At 46.6% G+C, this 20,077-nt stretch overlaps 1 protein-coding gene across 1 annotated transcript in view; it reads right to left on the reverse strand.

The window, feature by feature from the left end:
- Positions 1 to 3,962: 3,962 nt before the first annotated feature.
- The window catches only part of LOC125447517 (microfibril-associated glycoprotein 4-like), a 53,669-nt gene continuing 37,554 nt past the window's right edge, over positions 3,963 to 20,077 (reverse strand). The window contains exons 4-8 of the mRNA XM_059639976.1: positions 18,789 to 18,921; positions 15,193 to 15,332; positions 11,226 to 11,322; positions 8,028 to 8,210; positions 3,963 to 5,793 (exon numbers count right to left, since the gene is read on the reverse strand). Coding sequence (XP_059495959.1) covers positions 5,531 to 5,793; positions 8,028 to 8,210; positions 11,226 to 11,322; positions 15,193 to 15,332; positions 18,789 to 18,921 — 816 coding nt within the window. The 3' untranslated portion in view covers positions 3,963 to 5,530. The remainder of the gene's footprint in view (positions 5,794 to 8,027; positions 8,211 to 11,225; positions 11,323 to 15,192; positions 15,333 to 18,788; positions 18,922 to 20,077) is intronic.

Below are 20,077 nucleotides of genomic sequence, written 5' to 3' on the forward strand. Positions count from 1 at the left end.
CTTAGATACAAGGCTCACGTAATTCTCATTGCCATGGTGAAGCAGGTAGAGGGCTATTTTGAGACTAGTTGCAGCCTCCTGTATCCATGGGATATCACAGATAGACAATGCTTCAGTTTTGTCCTGTGTGTCTGCAGTCGTCTAAGAGGTAGAAAGAACAAAAGGTGCGAGCAAAAACTGAAAGAACTGCGGATGCTGTAAATCAGGAACAAAAACAGAAGTTGCTGGAAAAGCTCAGCAGGTCTGGCAGCATCTGTGAAGAAAAATTCAGTTAACGTTTTGGGTCCGGTGACACTTCCTCAGAACTGATGGTAGCTGGGAAAATATTGTTTTATATGCAGAAAGTAGTGAGAGGGAATGGGGTAGGGAGTAAACGATAGGACAGAGATCAAAGAGATAGTAGGGCAGTTGGACAGACAAAGGAGTTGCTAACGATCAGGCTGGGAGGGTGAGTAGCTGTTGATGGGGACCGTTAGTGACTAACAACAGGGGGTGTGTAGTGGCAGGCTGTGTGGTAACAAGGCCTGGTGTGTGGGTTGGGGGCTGGGACGTGGGAGAGTTTAGGCCCTAAAATTATTGAACTCAATATTGAGTCCACAGGGTCCCCAGGTGGTAAATGAGGTGTTGTTCTTCCAGCTTGCGTTGAGCTTTGCTAGTTGACTGCAGCAAGCCACAGACAGACATGTTGGCCAGGGAACAGATTGGTATATTCAGATGAGGCCAACTTCAACAAGGGAGCCTCCGGAATGTCCACCTTCTTCCTCAACCGAGGATTTCCAGTACCGTTGTCAACAGAGCCCTCAACCGGGTCCGAACCATCTCCTGTACTTCTGCCCTCACCTCCCTCCCGCAACAGCGATAGGATTCCCCTTGTCTTCACCTACCATCCCACCAGCATCTACATCCAGAAGATTATCAGATGCCATTTCCGCCACCTCCAGCAAGATGCCACCACCAGACACCTATTCCCCTCCCCTCCCTTGTCTGCCTTCCGTAGGGACTATTCCCTCTGGGACACCCTGGTCCACTCTTTCTCCAGCCCCAACACCCCACCCACAGCCCTACAGCATTTTCCCCTGCAACTGGCAAAGGTGCAAAACCTGCCGATTTATCTCCTCCCTCCCCAGGATCATTCCAGGTGAAGCAACACTTCCCCTGCACTTCCCAAATTCAAAGCAGACGTTCAGAGACCACTTTGTGGCGCACCTACACTAGGTTTGCGACAAACGACAACACCTTCCAGTTGCAGACCACTTCAACTCCCCCTCGCACTCCCTGGACAGCATGTCCATCCTGACCCTCCTCCAGTATCACAACGATGCCACCCGGAAACTGGAGGAACAGCATCTCATATTCCGCCTTGGGAGCCTACAGCCTGATAGTCTCAATGTGGACTTTACCAGCTTCAAAATCTCCCCAAACCTGACTTCATCCCAACACCAGACGCCCTCTCATCCCCGCCTCCTTGACCTGTCCGTCTTCTCTCCTCCTATCTGCTCCACTATCTACCTTCTATCACTGTACCCCCTCTCTATTTATTTCAGAGCTCCCTTCCCCTCCTCCATTTCTGAAGAAGGGTCCAGACCCGAAACGTCAGCTTTGCTGCTCCTCTGATGCTGCCTGGCCTGCTGTGTTCATCCAGCACCATATCTTATTATCTCAGACTCCCAACATCAGCTGTTCCTACTATCTCTGGTTATCACATAGCCATTACACACTACCTATTGTTAGCAACTAACAGTTCCCATTAACAACTATTCACCCTCCCAGCCTGATTGATATCACCTCCTTGGTCTATCCAACTGCTGTTCCCTCTCTTTGGGCGTTAGCCTATCATTTACTCACTACCCAATCCCATTCCCTATTTTCTGCATATAAACGGATGTTTTCCCAGCCACCATCAGTTCTGAAGAAGGGTCACCAGATCCAAAACGTTAACTCTGAGTTTTTTTCTTCACAGACGCTGCCAGACCAGCTGAGCTTTTCCAGCAACTTCTGCTTTCGTAGAAGATACAAGCAGTTGGCTTGCAAAGTAAGCAGAATCCCTGCTGACTCCACATAACAAAGTTGGGAGCTAGCACTCAGTATGAAGACCCAGTTCCTGAGGAAGCTGCAGGATTTGCCTAACTTTGTGGCACAGTGATAATGTTGCTGACTTAGCTATTCCAAGGCACAGACTAATGCTTGGAGGCTGAATTGGAATTTGAAATTCAATCAATAATTCCAAAATATAAACCTGTTGTCAGCCAGGGCATGACAACCATTATTGAGTGTGAAAAATACCCACCTCATTCACCAATCTTCTTTAAGGAAGAGAATCAGATGACACCGAAATTGGAGGTATAGTGGGATCTTGGCCTGATGTGCCTATGAGATGGAATTTAATTCAGATAAATGCGAAGCTTATAAAATCATGAGGGGCATGGATACAATTTCCTACAAGATGTCGATAGCCCTTCCATTGAACAAAAATCAATGCCAAGCCGAATGTGTCTTTTGAAACAGGTGGCATCGGGGAGACAGGCCACCACCCCCCCCCCCCCTCCCCCCCGATGAGGATGGCTTGTGAAGCAGCGAGGCCAAGTAAATGTTGCAGGAGGAGATATCCAGTGGCAGTAGAAATGCCAGGAGAAGGCAGACATGGCTCCATCCCAGCCCATGGTCTCTCAGTGGGTGAGGAGCAGGTGCCAGGCTTAATGCCCCATCCCAGACCCATGGGCTCTGTCATGGCTTTGGGCCCATAGCTGGGCACCTGCCAGTGGAGGTGGTGAATTTGGTCCCAGCGCAGGATACTATGATACCAGCACGGCTGCTTTAGTGAAGGCATCATCATAGAATCCCTACAGTGTGGAAGCAGGCCCTTCGGCCCAATACATCACCCCTCTGAAGAGCATCCCACCCAGACCCATTTCCCCAGCCCCTGGGTTCCCCATGCCTAATCCACCTAACCTAAAGATCTCAGGGCATTATGGACAATTTAGCCCAGCCAATCCAACATCGTTGGACTGGGAGAGGAAACCCACGCAGACGCGGGGAGAATAGGGAAACTCCACACAGACAGTCGGACCCGGGTCCTTGGCTCTGTGAGGCAGCAGTGCTAACCACTGAGCCACCGTGTCACCCCATAGTCCAGTACTAATACCACTAGGCCATTGCCTCCCAGGTCGGCTCAGTGTGACCAGATGGGGTTGGCAGCGTCAGTGGAGGCAGGATGGTGCTGGAGAGTGATGATTCTTTCCTCCACCAGTGGCCCGTGTATGGCCAGGTGCGGTTATAGTAGAGCCTTCGCTTCAGCCACAGGGACTCCAGGCATCGGGATGGAGGAGCCCAGATCCAGGCCCACAGCTGAGCTAAAGGCAGGAACTGTTCCAAAGACCACCTAACTTTACTCAGCTAAGATTATAAGGTGAACTTTATTGTCTTATTCTTCCTGGCCCTATATTTTGGTTTATTTTCTGTGTTTTAAGATGGCACCAGAGAATGGTGAGACTAACCAACACTTTGTTGTATGTATAAATGAATACACGTAACAATAAATAAATCAAATCAAATGTCCACCCTCAGAAAGTGAAACTGATTGGGACTCTGAGGCCAATTTTCAAATCTTTAGACATCTGCAATTTCAGATTATAATGTGGTTCAAGGTTGCAAGAATTCCAGGATTAACAGTGTCAACTCATCTTTTCAAATCCAACATCGAGTGATCTTTCTGACAGCAATAAAACACTTCCTTGGTGACACATTTTTTGGGTGAGTTTCTCTTATCAAGTGTTATCATGTATGTTTCTCTGGAAAAGCAGGAGTCTGGACCTACAGGAATGTGTTGTGAAGCTCTGTCTTTTTCTAAAACCAACAGTGAAACCTTTTTGAATGTTACTTCGGCCTCATTTATAAGGTAATAGGACTTTAATATTTATTAGGGCAGCGTTGCTTGATACAATGCCTTCACAAAGATACAGGCTGTTGAGTTTAGAATGAAAACTCAGTTTTCTCGACACTGTACAGTTAGAATTAGGGCAGGGGGTTGGAAATGCATTGGATGGGGCCTGCCAAGGTGATGTAAATTGAAATTGAAAAGGAAACGCATCTTTACACTGTTAAAGAGAGAGACGCAATATCGAAGCAATTCATCCTGCACTCATCTGGACTGATACTCAAGAAACTAAACTTGGAAAGAGAACAGCAAGCTATAAAGCAGGAGCAGAGAGGGGTTATTAGATGGATCGCTATTGGCACAGAGACGCAACAGTTAACTGTCAATCTTTGGTAGCTGACTAACCTCGGGCCAGAGTCTGATTAGTCAGGCTGTTACCATGGGGAGTGCAGCAACTGGCAGTCTCCAAGACCTCTCTCTCAATGAAAAATGCATGGATAAATTCCTTTTACATGGGGTTGACTCTTAATGGTCCCCTGAAACGGCCAAGCAAATCATTCAATTCGAGACCAAATTGGAATGTGCAACGAACATCAGTAATGTCAGACAGAGAAAAACAATGAAGCACCCACATACGGATGTCATTCAGTCCAGTCCTGCTGAAGGGTCTAGGCCCGAAACATCAGCTTTCCTACTCCTAAGGTGCTGGTTGGCCTGCTGTGTTCATCCACACCTTGTTGCCTCTTAAAGCGCAGAAGATTGTGACTTGTGTAAATTAGCACTTAGTTATGTAAAAGGGTGTGTTGGCCTCTCCCGAAGAGGATGTCAAAAGGCCAGCACTCCAATTATCCGCCGTTGCTCTGCTTTAAGAGTCTGCCTTTGCCAAGTGGCAGGACTTTAACCTCTGATTTCAGCAAGTAGGTGGTTCATATCCCACCCCGGAACTAACCTTGTAGCTCGGGGAGTGCTACACTCTCAGAAATACTGCCTTCTGTCAGAGTTGCCCCCATCTGCCCTCACAGGGGAAAGTAAAAGATCAGTTGGCACTATCCCAGAAAAGAACAGCTACGTTCTCTCTGCTGCCCAAACAAGTTGCAACACTCAACCAACCTTGTTAGAACAGATTATCCAATCCCCATTGTGTTGCTGTTCACACACTGACTGCAGCCAGTCCCGCACTATGACAGCTCAAAGGGTCACTCCCCAGCCCTGGGAAAGGGTAACCTCATCCAAAACGTTAACTCTAACTCCTCTCCAGAGATGCTGCCAGATCTGCTGAGCTTTTCTAGCAACGTCTGCTTTTGTGTCGAGGATCACTTTGCTTTGCTGAATTGAGAAGAGAAAAATGCCACAAAGTTGCACAAAAAAAAATAAGCATTGTTTGCAGGAGATAGATTTGACAAAAAACCAGTCGAACCATTGCATGAAACAAAACGGGTTTTTGTTTTCCCAATGTGCAGCAGTACCAATGAGAGCCAGAAGATGGCACCACCGAGCTGGTGGGCTCAATAGCGCCGCCAGTACAGTGGCAGGAAAACACAGGTACTGCAGCATGAATTTTATGAGCAGAACTTATGGAACATGGATTGAAGGAGAACTGTAAAACACAACAAATACGGTTTGTGAACCCAAGGTCGAGAACTGCAGCTGCACCTTCTAAACAGGAAATGGCAAAGAGATTGGTCGTATTTTCATCGCTGTAGCTTTGAGGGAATAGTAATATCCAGTCCATGTGGCCCAGTGGATTCCATTGGCATAGGAGGAATGTGCTCCCTTCAAGTAAAGACCGTTGATGTTTGCTGTGTGGCATGACTTGTACCAAAAAGCCCCAGAGCATTTCTCTGCACAGTTCAGGAGAGCCTGGTGATTTCTGTCGAATGTACTGAACTTGAGTCCATTATGATAGGCAAGAGAGTCCCCTGCAATAAATCACACCACGCAGACTGGTTAATCACAAAGGGAAGAGCTCATTTAAATCGGGACGCGAGATTGATTTAGCCTGTTCCCAGTTTTCTCCGACCCTCCCATGGGAAGGCTCTCATTCCCCATGGGCATTCAGCGATTCGCCCCCACTCGCCATATCATATGGCTATTCAATCATGAGGTGCATCACAGCTGAATGTGGTGAGGCATCTTCTGGAGTACTGTGTCCAACTCTGGGTCTCCCTGTTATAGAAAGGATATTATTAAAGCTGGAGAGGTTTCAGAAGAGATTTACAAAGACGTTGCTGGCAATGGAGGGTTTGAGTTACAAGGAGAAGCTTAGACTTTTTTCACTGGGCATTGAGAGATGATCTTATAGAGGTTCATAAAATGAGACAGAAGAACTAAGGTGAATGGTCAGTGTCTTTTCCCTAGGCTGGGGTATTTCAAGACTAGGGAGCATATTTTTAAGGTGAGAGGAGATATTTTTAAAAAGTTATGAGGGACAATTCCTTTTTAACACAGAGAGTGGTTTGTGTGTGGAATGAGCTTCCAGAGGAAGTGGTGGGTGTGGGTACAGTGACAATGCTTTAAAGACATTTGGATATGTACAAGAATAGGAAGTGTTTCAAGGGATATGGGCCTAGTGCTGGCAGTGGGACTAGTTTAGTTTGGGAGTATGGTCAGCATGGACTGGTTGGGCCAAAAGGTTTCCATGCTGTATGACTCTATAACTCTCTTCACTCAGTATTTAAGAGCTACACTTTCCAGCAGAGATCCACCTAATCCACCGAAACATATCTTTTCTATTATATATCCCTAAACATGAGGGAATCCCAAAGACAATGACCGTTAGTCACCTGGAAACACAGCTGCACCCAGCCTGGGTAGAATTAAAGGGGGAATTGCACGGATGAGAGTTCTGCTCTTGGAAGATCTGCAAGGTCAATCTCGGCGAAATTTATACCCCTCAGAGAAACAGCCTTTAAAATTGGACAGGATGGTCAATGAGGCCAGCGAGGGAAGGTTGTTAGACGGACCACAAAACACACAGCTCAACCCCAATCGAGGATGTTCCAAGCTGTTTAACATAAAACTACACAACACATTTGCATTCACGTAGCAATTTTCAAAATGGTCCCAGGTACCTTTCTGTCTGTGGAGTGCAGTTGAAGCAGAGTCACTGCTGAGTGTGAGAATCACAGCAACTAATTCAGGCACAAGTATCACAATATACTGCACAATTCACAGAGCCCCAGAGAGAAAACACCTCCCCTTTTTCTTTGTGATAATTCTGAGGGATATTTTACGTGCACCCGAGTACATTTAACAACCTGTCTGAGAGCCATCACCTCCAACAGTTTGATGATACCTCAGTGCTGCCCCCAAGTCCCCTCACATTTGTCTCAAGGCTCTGGTATGGGGTTTGAACCGAAGGCCTTCGGACTCAGAGTGAGTGCGTTGCGTGTAGGAGGTGGGGTTTAAGGAGAATGCAGACCAGCCTCTGAGGTACACCATGTGCTGTGCTGGCACTGCAGCTCCTGCCAGATCATTCTGCGTCCAGTGTTAATAATGTTTGAAGACAGACCTTGATGTCTGGCTGGAGCTGATCTGAGTGGACAAACTGAACTAACTCCACAAAGGCCAGTATCCCTTCACCAAGTCACCCTGGGTTTACATGTGGAGAGTCCATGACACTGATCCAGTTCCCTCAGAGCCGACTATCAGAGTGAACAGAGTGTCTGTGAACAGAGGACTGAATTGAGAAGGAACTTCTTCACCCAGAAGGTTGTTAATCTGTGGAATTCCTTGCCCAGTGAAGTAGTTGATGCTACTTCAGTAAACATTTTTAAAGCTAAGGTAGATACCTTTTTGAACAATAAAGGAATTAAGGGATATGGTGAGAATGCGGGTAAGCGGATCTGAGTCCACAAGAGGATCAGCCATGATCTTATTGAATGGCAGAGAGGGCTCAAGCGTCCGAATGGCCTACTTCTGCTCCTAGTTCTTATGTTCTAATGTCTGACGTCTTGTCTGTCAGCCAGGGCTCCCTGACTGGATCAGATTAACAGGTCCAATAGGGAACTCCTAATCTATGAGGCTCATCCGTCTGACCTCGTTATAATCAGTACACAATTTCACAGTGAAACACCACCCACTGAGTTGCGGCTGATACTGAGTGAAAGCGAACAGGAGTAGGCCTAAAGGATCTCCCTGGCCAATAAGTTACCTGCTCCTCCATCAATGAAGTACATCACCTGGAGCCTGTATCCATTTTCCTCTGCATTAATGGCATTGGGTGACAGAGCAAACCGCCTGTACTGTGCGTACACGGTTCTATTCTCAAAGTCTTCCAAGTCGATCCTCAGCTCATACTGCCTCCTGGCAGTCAATGAGCGTATGTTCTCCAGCCCTGCAGGGAGTAGAGAAAAGAGAGAACCAGGTGAGAGGGAACGGAGCTGGGTACTCAAACACCGGCCGAGAATTTTCCTTCAGATGCCATTCTTTGCCAAAAATTTTGGCATAACCTCCCTGCTCTTGTTCTCTTATTAATGAAGTCTAGGATACTTTGTTTTATTAACAGCTCACTCTAGCTGCGCTACCATCATGACTTATGTACAATGGTGTTTCCAACTGCAAGACTGAAAACAACAGAGAGCACCACTCGAATGGGGCGGGGAGAGAGGGCATGGTGACAGAGTATGCAACAAGTAAAGCTAAAAGGGAAGGAATGGGAATGCATTCACAATCTGAAGGCGTTGAACTCAATGTTAATCCCAGAAGGTTGTAAAGTGCCCAGCCCAAAGATGAGACGTTCTTCCTCCAGTTTTCACATGATTCACCAGAGCACTGCAGCATGCCAAGGACAGACAATCTCAATATGATGTCCCAACTCGTAAAACTCAAAGGTCTGAGCGATGAAGGCGAGTGTGCTAAACACCTTCTTAGCCACCCTGTCTCTATGTGACTCAAAGAATTATGAATCTGAACCCCGAGGTCTGTCTGTTCTACAACACTACCCAAGGCTCTACTTTTAATTGGATAAATCCTGTCCTTGTTTGTTTTACCAAAATGCAACACCTCGCATTTACCTGAATTAAACTCCATCTGCCCCTCCTCAATCCATTCAGACAATTGTGTAATTGCCTGTAGAAATTTCCTCTCCATCGGAAGGTGCACTGATTGGCCTATAATTGCTGGGGCGACATTTACATTTTTCTGAGCAAGGCTTGCGATTTTCCATTCTTCCAGCACTAACTCCCAAATCCAGGGAAGGTCCAAAGATTTCAGCAAGTACAATTTCTGCTCTCGCTTCCTTCAACATCCTTTGATGCCTTTCATCCAGTCCCAGCACTCCATCAACTTTCAGTCCTGACATCTTATCCCATTCCTCTTCCTTAGTGATTTTAATTATCTTGTTAACTGTAGACCCAAAGGAAGTAGGGCTGCTTTGGTGGTGCAGTGGTCATTACCCCACCTCTGAGCTAGGATTCCCAAGTTCAAGTCCTGCCTTCTCCAGTATCTGTAGTTGGCCTGATGGGATTTGAATCCATGTCCTCCAATGATGGGCCTGGGCCATTTGAGTTACTAGTCTCCTGTCATCAGGGCCCAAGCTGCCATCTTTATTTCGGCAGTCACCTAGCTACCTGACTGAGCCTGCAGTGTGACCAGCTCCCTGAAGCTACTATCTGTTATGTTCTCTGCCTTCTGTATGCTCCTCAGTGCTTCCAGTTGCTGCTCTAACCAATCTAAGTGGTCTGAGAGAAACGGCAGCCACCATATTCCCACACTTAGCTCAAATCCCAGCGTTTTCAATCTCTGCAGCTGGTCTGGTGGGATTCGAACCCCTGTCCCCCAAAGGATAAGCTGGGGCCCGGGGCCATCTGAATTAATAGCTTCTTGTCACCAGAGCCAAGCTGCCATCCTTCCTTTGGCATCCCACCTGTGTGACACGACCTGTCACCCTAAACTGCAGTTTACCCTGTCTACCGGAGAGCCAACGTGGTTGTCTCTTCAACTGGTCTCTGAAGTGACTGATTCAAGGGAACCAGAAATGCAAAACAAAAGCTGGACTTGCTAGCAACACCCAAATCCCGAGGACAGGATTTTAAAAAGGCTATTTGCTAATTCAGGGCATGTGTGATTGCAAAAGTCCACTCTTAGAATTCTGCAGAAAGCGGAGTGGGAGAGTATCTCCTTTATGTTTTGATGTGTTACGTCACAGGTTGGCACAGCAACACTTCTTTTAAATAACAAGAAGCTAGACAGCCAAAACAAAATGAGAAATTGTCAAAGATAATAAAACAATTCTTCTATGTCCCAACATTATTCTAGGTTTTACATTTTTCATAAAAATCCTGTTGACTGTTTCTGATTGAATCATTGCTGTGATGCAATTTTTTTTACAAAAAAATCCAGTGAAGCTAGCAATGATCCAAAATTCAGCTCTCCTTTGAGCAGAGAAGGTTATGGGTGATTTGGTGGAGATTTTGTCGGAGATTTTACTGAGAAACAGTTCCAACTAGCAGGAAGAATCAGCTACCAAAGGGATGAACATTTCAAGATAAATGGCAAAATAAAGAACAATACAGAACAGAACAGGAACAGGTCCTTCGGCCCTCCAAGCCTGCGCTAACACACTTTGCCCTACCATACTAAAACTGTCTTCACTTACAGGATCGTTATCCCGCTATTCCCTTCCTGTTCATGTGTTTGTCCAGGAGCTTGTTAAAAGCTGCTACTGTGTCTGCTTCCACCATCTCCTCTGGCAGCGTGTTCCAGGCACTCACCACCCTTTGTGTGAAAAACTCTCCTTCAGGATGTGATGACACCATCTCTACCCTGACCACACCTTGAACCCCTGTCCCCTAGTCATTGACTCCACCACCCTGGGAAAAAAAACCTCATACTTTCCACTGTGTCCATGCCATTCATGATATTCTTGACTTCTATCGGGTCACCCCTCAACCTCCTGCTTTCCAGTGTAGTGGGCTGACCAGAGCTGTACACAATATTGCAAGCGTGGTTAAACTAAAGTTCAGTAAAACTGCACTATAACTTCTCGTTCCTCATACTCGATGTCCCTTTCAATGAAGGCAAGCATGCTTTAAGCTTTATATATTGCCTTATCTACCTGTGCTGCCACCTTCAGTAATCTGCGTCCTACTCACCTAGATGAAGGCTTGGAAAGTTATATTTGACACAGTTTTTGTGATCTGGAATGTATTTGAAAAGCTGGAAGCAGATTTAACAGATTTGTAAAAATTTTAATAAATTCTCAAAAAAATGTACTTGAAAAGCTGAATGGTTATGGGGAGGGGTAAACAAGGTTGGGAATCACAGAACACTTCTTTCAAAGAGCCAACTTTGGCACAATGGGCCAAATGGCCTCCTGGCCATATGACACAACCGTTTATCCCCTACTCACCCAGCCAATATTCACCGTCAGCAGTCCCAAAGCCCCGTTTATAATCGTCCCATCCTCTGTAGAAGTCAACAGAACCATTGTTCCTTCTCTGTAACACCTTTGTAAGTACAAGGAAGCAGAGTAAAAATGCTTTGTCACAAAAAGACAGCGTGTGCACACGTGACAGGCACTGCGTGGCACTGTTGCTGAGCTAGTGATCCAGAGGCATGTGTTCAAATCCCACCATCCCAACCAGTTTAGGCATTTAATTCATGTGGAATTCTCTCTTAGTCACCGTGACAACTATCATCGATTGTTGTGAAAATCCATCTGATTTACGAATGTCCTTTAAGTGCTGTGGGAGACAAGCCCCAGCAGCGAGAGCCAAGTCTTTTGCTCCACGAGCAGCTTAGCTGTACAGGGTGGGGATAAAACTGTAACAGAAGTAATGACAGGCGACTGGATCGTAAGGGGAAGAGATAGATGCTTCCGTAGCTGGTGGTATGACACGAGGGTGGTATGTTGCCTCCCTGGTGCCAGGGTCAAGGATGTCACCGATTGGTTTCATCACATCCTGAAGGAGAAGGCTGAAGAGTCAGAGGTCGTGGTCCATGAGGGTTGAAACCCTGCGAGTAGAGGAAGGAGGAGGCGGCTGGCTAAGGTCGTTCTGCCAAAGTACAATGAGGGCCTGACAAACAAAAACAGAAGTTGCTGGAAAAGCTCAGCACTTCCAGCAGCATCTGTAGAGAGAAAGCAGAGTCAACGTTTTGGGTCAAGTGACCCTTCCTCAGAACTCAGAATGTTTCTTCAGCAATTTCTGGTGTTTTTTTTTGTTTCTAATTTACAGCATCTACAGTTCTTTCGGTTTTCATAATGAGGGCCTATTACGTTTCGTGGTACCCTTGTAGTCTAGATGAGAATGTAACTACTCTCCTTTTGGGATTAGCATATGCCTTTTTTGTGTATCTGGACTGAAGCTGTAATGAGAAATATCAACATTTCATTGTATTTATATGGATCTGTTTTGTACTTGTTTTGTTTACTTAGAGATAATTTATTTTTCATTTCTAACTTTGTTTCCTTTTTTTGCGTTTCCTTCATCAGGATCCCATTTTCCTGGAAGCTTACCCATTGCTTTGTCTGCCCAACCATTTCTCTCTCTGTCTCTGGGCTCCAACTCCACTACTGTTTTCTCCTCCCCCTCGCATCACCCCATCTTCAGCATATAATACCAACCTTCTCACAGCTACAGTCAGTTCAGAGGAAGGGTCACTGGACCTGAAACATAAACTCTGTTTTTCTCTCTCCACAGATGCTGCCAGACCTGCTGTGTTTCTCCAGCAGCTTCTGCCTTTGTTTCCCATGTTCCCCCCCCCCCCCCAATCACATTAGTTCAAGCCCTCCCCGCGCCGTACTAGTCAATACTATATTGGTCCTAGCCATGCTGGGGAGAAATCTGTCCAGCTTGTATCTTCCCTGCAATCGATCCGATGCCTTGGCAAATCATATCCAACTCACCTGCACAATCTCGCCAGCCATCCAGTCTATTCCTGATTTCACCGGCACACTGGCACCAGGAATAATCATGAGATCAACACAGCCTGGAGCTGGAGGAACACAGCAGGTCAGGGAGCATCAGGGATAACACAGTGTGGAGCTGGAGGAACACAGCAGGCCAGGCAGCATCAGGGATAACACAGTGTGGAGCTGGAGGAACACAGCAGGTCAGGCAGCATCAGGGATAACACAGTGTGGAGCTGGAGGAACACAGCAGGCCAGGGAGCATCAGAGATAACACAGTGTGGAGCTGGAGGAACACAGCAGGCCAGGGAGCATCAGAGATAACACAGTGTGGAGCTGGAGGAACACAGCAGGCCAGGGAGCATCAGAGATAACACAGTATGGAGCTGGAGGAACACAGCAGGCCAGGCAGCATCAGGGATAACACAGTGTGGAGCTGGAGGAACACAGCAGGTCAGGCAGCATCAGGGATAACACAGTGTGGAGCTGGAGGAACACAGCAGGCCAGGGAGCATCAGAGATAACACAGTGTGGAGCTGGAGGAACACAGCAGGCCAGGGAGCATCAGAGATAACACAGTGTGGAGCTGGAGGAACACAGCAGGCCAGGGAGCATCAGAGATAACACAGTATGGAGCTGGAGGAACACAGCAGGCCAGGCAGCATCAGAGATAACACAGTGTGGAGCTGGAGGAACACAGCAGGCCAGGCAGCATCAGAGATAACACAGTGTGGAGCTGGAGGAACACAGCAGGCCAGGCAGCATCAGAGATAACACAGTGTGGAGCTGGAGGAACACAGCAGGCCAGGCAGCATCAGGGATAACACAGTGTGGAGCTGGAGGAACACAGCAGGCCAGGCAGCGTCAGGGATAACACAGTGTGGAGCTGGAGGAACACAGCAGGCCAGGCAGCATCAGGGATAACACTGTGTGGAGCTGGAGGAACACAGCAGGCCAGGGAGCATCAGAGGAGCAGGAGAGTCAGGTCTGGGCCCTTCACTGGGGACCCCTGATGAAACATCAGTTTTCCTGCTCCTCTGATGCAGCCTGACCTGCTGTGTTCATCCAGCTCCACGCTGTATCGACTCTGGCTCCAGCATTGGAAGTTCTTGCTATATCTGAATAATCATGAGATTATTACACCCATTTTTTCTTAAATTTCAAAAATTGTAGCTGTGAGAAGGTTGGTATTATATGCTGAAGATGGGGTGATGCGAGGGGGAGGAGAAAACAGTCGTGGAGTTGGAGCCCAGAGACAGAGAGAGAAATGGTTGGGCAGACAAAGCAATGGGTAAGCTTCCAGGAAAATGGGATCCTGATGAAGGAAACGCAAAAAAAGTAAACAAAGTTAGAAATGAAAGATACCAAAATGTGGAAGGCTGAGAAAACAAGGGCTAACTACAAAATGGGGCTGCAGGGTGACAAGAACTAGGAACTGAATATCCGAATGTAGTCAATACTTGGGAAAGACAGGCGAAAAGGAAAGGAAGGCTGGTGAGCTTTGTTAGAAAAGGAGGAAAACAGCAGGATAGCCAGATCTAGAGTGGTGGCACTAAGAAGAAATAAGAGGTCGACACATTAGTCAGAACTGCTTCCAAACACTAGTGGTAAAGTAAGGGATGGCCTTGAACAGGAAATTAGAAATGCTTGCAACAAGGGGCTATGGTAATCAGGAATGATTTTTATCCCCATATAGACTGGGTAAGCCACATTAGTGTTATACTATGGCGGATGGATTCCTGAAGTCATAGAGTCCATAAGACTGTAAGACCATAACACCATAAGGCACAGGAGCAGAAATTAGGCCATTCAGCCCATCAAGTCTGCTCCACTGTTCAATCATGGCTGATAAGTTCCTCAAACCCATTCTCTCACTTTCTCCCTGTGACCCTTGATCCCCTGGACAATCAAGAACCTATTTATCTCAGTCTTAAATGTACTCAATGGCCTGGCCTCCATAGCCCCCTCAGGGAGAACTGGGTGAGCAGGGGTGTGGGAGATGATGTACAAGAGCAGAGGACGGAGGATGAAAGAGCTGAAAGAGTGGGAGGCGGGCAGCATTAGCAAAGCAATGGCAACATCTCTGCTTGCATCACCATTTCTTGAACCTGTTCCAATCTGGTCCATTTCTGGAGCAAAACTGAGTTCAGGTAAAAATGCTTTTCTCAAATACCATGGGGATTGGTGAAAGTGGTCACTGACCACAGTGGGCAGACAGGCAAGGAAATCAGGATGGATGGTCAACATGACCTCTTGCTCAGTCAGCTACACACAACCGGGGACAATGATAACAGTGGCTCAAGAGGGCAAGGAATTCCCAGCAGGAACATACACTTGTGGACGGTCTACACTCACTACCTGGATGTGCGAACAAGGGAATAGCCAGTTAACGATACCGGGTAATGTGGTATCCAAGTTGACTTTCAGACGGAAGGAGTATTATGGACAAAATAGAAAAGCAACTTACAGTCCACCCTCCGCCATCAGTCACCATGTCACAGTAAACATTCAGTGGAACGAAAGGCCCAGAGGGGTAGATCTGGTAAACTCCACTTGTGTGAAATCCTTCTCGATAAATATCTGCACAGTCCATTCTTGGGACCAACCCTGTGAGGACCAGAAAGTAATTAGTGGAAAGAATTGGCCATAGACATAATTTAGAAGTACAAGCCTGACTGTTTGTCCCTGTTTTGCAGTTACATTTGTGTTCGGTGTCCTTAGAGGTTTGGCCTTTATTGCTCAGGAGTTGGAGATTAAAATTTGTTACAACCGAATCGTGTGTTGGTAAGGTCACCTCTGGAATCTTGTGAACAATTTTGATCCCTGTATTTAAGAAAGGGCATACTGGAATGGGAGAAATTGGTTAGATGCTAGTGAAGTGGATCTTGTGTTGACAGCAGTACAGCTACACAGCCTGAGTTTCTTCAGTGTGATCTACACACACACACACACACACACACACACACACGCACGCACGCACGCACGCACGCACGCACGCACGCACGCACGCACGCACGCACACACACACACATGCACACACAGACACACACACACACACACACACACACACACACACCTATATACACACACACACGCACACACACAGGCACGCACGCTCACACCTATACACACAAACACTGCGGCTTTAGCCTAGAGAATCCCTTTTGAGTGGAGACTGTATAAAAAGGATTTGCCTGGACAGATTCTTGGGATGGGCATCTGCATTATATCTGATTCATTAAGACTGACTTGATAAAGGTTAGGCCTTTAGTCATTTAGCGTTTCAACAAATGAGAGGTTATCCTATTGAAACAAGATTGTGACAGGGCTTGACAAATTGGAAGCTGGGAAAATTTCTGTTTCCACTAGTGTGGTGTGGATCGATCTTGAAATGAGGGACTTGGTTACAGAATAAGGGGCTACCCATTTAAAACTGAGCTGTAAAGGTAGTTGTTCTCTTAGACAGTAATGAATGTCTGGGGCAAAGAAGGAATTGAGGCGTGAGGCCAATCAGCCATGATCCTATAGAATGGCAGGGCAGGCTTGAGGGACCAAATGGCCTACTCTTGCTTCTATTTATGATAATCCTGCAGAGAGAGCATGCAGTGATCAGAGATAATGGGAACTGCAGATGCTGGAGAATCCAAGATAACAAAGTGTGGGGCTGGATGAACACAGCAGGCCAAGCAGCACAAAAGCTGACATTTTGGGCCTAGACCCTTCACCAGAGAGGGCCTAGACCTGAAACGTCAGCTTTCCTGCTCCTCTGATGCTGTTTGGCCTGCTGTGTTTATCCAGCCCCACACTTTGTTATCTGAGAAAGCATGCAGTGTCCACTGCTGGATTTCAGCCCTTCTGTGGCCTGTGGGGACTGCAGGGGCTGGAATGTATCATTGAAACACAGCCCATCCTAAAAACATACATTTCCAAGAGAATTGAGTTTAATTATATTGGAATTTCATTTGAATCATTTGCTCCCATTGTTTTCAAAAAGTAACTTGGAATTACCATCTTCTCTGGCTCGGAGTGAATCTTCAACATCCCCTTCCTTCTTAAAGCTCTCTTCATAAGGTTCCATTACCTTGCTCCCCATCAAATCTCCTTAAAGTTCAATACGTCCAGCCTGTATTGATTTTCTTCCTGTTGGATGGGCAGCGTCACGATGCCCTCTCAGTGCTAACTCTCCCCCATTGCAACATTCCTCATCTCTCTCTCTCTGTCTTCTGAATAGCAAACTGCTTTCCTCTGCTCATCCTAAGCAATTCAAATGGGCATTTCCTGCTTGCACATGTCTGATCTGAAGCCACAAAGACAATTGTCTGATTTGAATGCAGTCCTTTCCTGGACACTCTCTCGGCATCCTGAGCTGAGCTAACAGAAACGACATTGTTTCCATCCTACTTCACTTCTCTCCACTATTGAACCCCAGCAGCAAAGGTTACAATACCCTGAGATAATCTCCCTTCGAGTCCTTCACACATTTTTCCTCTTTTGCAGACAACATTAAGGCACAGGAAGTGTTCATTCAATCTAACAAGACCATGCCTGTGTTTGGGCTCCTTTTGAGTCTTGTCCCATTTTTCCACATTTATATTGATCAGCTTATCCCTCTATTCCCTTATCCCTGGGATGTTTATCTCGCTTTGCTTAAATGTATCTACAGTATTTATCCCAACTACTTCCTGTGGGAGATAACAAAGTGTGGAGCTGGATGAACACAGCAGGTCAAGCAGCATTTCGGGGGTACAAAAGCTGACGTTTCGGGCCTAGAAGGCCCAGGGTCTAGGTCCGAAACGTCAGCTTTTGTGCTCCTCTAATGCTGCTTGGCCTGCTGCGTTCATCCAGCTCCACACTTTGTTATCCCGGACTCGCCAGCATCTGCAGTTCCCATTATCTCTGATACTGCCTGTGGGAGCTGTTTCCACATTCTCATCACATTCTCTCAGTGACGTTTTACATTCCCAACTCCCTAGTGAATTTCTTGGTGCCTATCTCAGGTGAATTAATATCTTATATTGAAGGGTTGCAGTCCTTTCCGTCTCATTCCATTTTAACCTTTCAATCTCCAGAAGGTCTATCCTTCAGCCTCCTTTTTGCAAGAGGAAAGTCATTCCATTTGTTAACCCTTTCCTGGCAAAGTACAACCTTGTTGGCCTGGGATTGGGAACAGGCATGGAAAACTAACCAGGAGGCAAAACACTCAGCCAAAATGGTCAGTTGCCCTTCCTGACCTTTTTCCCTGGTTCTGCATCTATTCTCCACACAACACAATGGGACATGTCCTGCCTTTTGAGGGGTTGGCATGATGATCCCTGTGCAATTGCCCTAAACTTGTGCACTTCTTGCTTAATTCATTCATGCAATGAGGGCATTGCTGGCTAAGTCAGCGTCTACTGTCCATCCCGAATTGCCCAGAGCCCAGTTAAGAGTCAGCCATATTGCTGTGGCTCTGGAGTCACATGTAGTTCAGACCAGGTAAGGATGGTAGATTTCCTTCCCTAGTCAACCCATTAGTCAACCAGATGGGCTTCCCCCCAACAACTGGGATTCATGGACATCACTAATTTCTTAATTCCAGATAACTTATTGAATTCAAATTCCACCACCTGCCACGGCAGGATTCAAACCCAGGTCTCCAGAACATTATTTGGTCTCTCAATTAGCAGTCCAGCGATAATACCACTATACCACTACCTCGCCTTGCAATAGGATCCTCACTCTAGTTCTGTCATTCAGACTCTCGGAAATTAAATCAGTTCTCCAGTCGCAGACCCAGGAGATGTTAATTGTGGATAACACAGTGTGGAGCTGGAGGAACACAGCCGGCCAGGCAGCATCAGAGGAGAGGAAAGCTGACGTTTTTGGGTCAGATTTCTGAAGAAGGGTCCCGACCCGAAATGTCAACTTTCCTGCTCCTCTGATGCTGCCTGGCCTGCTATGTTCCTGCAGCTCCACACTGTGTTGTCTCAGAGCGCAACATTGGCAGTTCCTACCATCTCTGAGAGGTTAATTGTGGTGTCTTTCATAAGCCTGTCGCTTTTTTAAACCCGGATTTGAACTTACGTGGGAGCTTGAACTGAAACATCAACAGTCGAGGATGAAGCTTTGGCAAATACTGGTTCCAGTCAGGATGAGGGGTCGCCAATATTTGCTGGAAGCACATAACCGTCAGCCAGAGACTGATAGAGAACTGGAGCTGAGGAGGACACGGTTTAAACTCAATTAGTCTAAAAAACTATCACATCGCTTTGGAAATAAAACAAATACCAACTTAACCACATCTCCTCATAATTCAAGGCCAAAGAACATTTTTGAGTTTCTTCTTGGTTTGTTTTTCAGGCCCTGACTGAGAGCAAATGGGTGAGAAATTTTGGGCTAGTTTGCCCTCCCCAGGCATTGGCCTGGGAGTGACATGGGAGTCAGTACAATTGAGCCTTTCAAAGCCGAGCCCTGCTCCACATGCCCCTCCTCATGCCAGCTTAATTCAATGGGCTCACTTGGAAAGGAAATATAACTTTCAATATGTACTTCTGAGCCAGAAATTCAAGGGTGATGAGGAATCTCAATGGGAGTTTAGCTCAAAACATGCATTTTTTTTTATTCGTTCATGGGGTGGGGGTGCCACTGGCCAGGGAGCATTTGTTGCCCATCCCTAATTGCCCAGAAGGCAATTAAGAGTCAACCACATTGCTTTGGGTCAGGAGTCACATGTAGGCCAGACCAGGTAAGGATGGCAGTTTCCTTCCCTAAAGGACGTTCGTGAACCAGATAGGCATGTCCCCCCAACAAAATTGGCAATGGATTCATGGTCATCGTTAGATTCTTAATTCCAGACTTTAAAAAAAAAACTGAATTCAAATTCCACCATCTGCCATTGCAGGATTTGAACCCCTGTCCCCAGAGTGTTATCTGGGTCTCTGTATTAACAGTCCAGCAATACAACCACTAGGCCATCGTCTCCTGCTTTTTTTGTTGAAGAAAACGAGGGATGCCTGACATGCTGGAGTGGCCATTACAGCACAAACTATTTGTGTCTCTGTAAGAGGTATTCAGCTAGTCCTATCCATCTACCCCTCTCCTCCAAACTTGCATCAAGTGCTAAGTCACTATCATTTTTAATTCGGCTGATTACCTAATTCCCATTCTGAGGAAGGATCACCAGACCAGAAATGTCAGCTCTGCTTTCTGTCCATGAATGTTGCTAGATCTGCCAACTTTTTCCAGTAATTTCTGTTTCTGTTTCTGATTTCCCGTTGAAAACCATTCTCGGTTAATAAGCCGAACCGGGCATATGCTGTGGAAAACTGCCTTGTCCCCATGATGCCTCTGGTTCTTTTGCTTGCCTTTGAAGC

The sequence above is a fragment of the Stegostoma tigrinum genome, chromosome 35 (genome assembly GCF_030684315.1).
Source record: "Stegostoma tigrinum isolate sSteTig4 chromosome 35, sSteTig4.hap1, whole genome shotgun sequence".
In the NCBI taxonomy this organism is placed as follows: domain Eukaryota; kingdom Metazoa; phylum Chordata; class Chondrichthyes; order Orectolobiformes; family Stegostomatidae; genus Stegostoma; species Stegostoma tigrinum.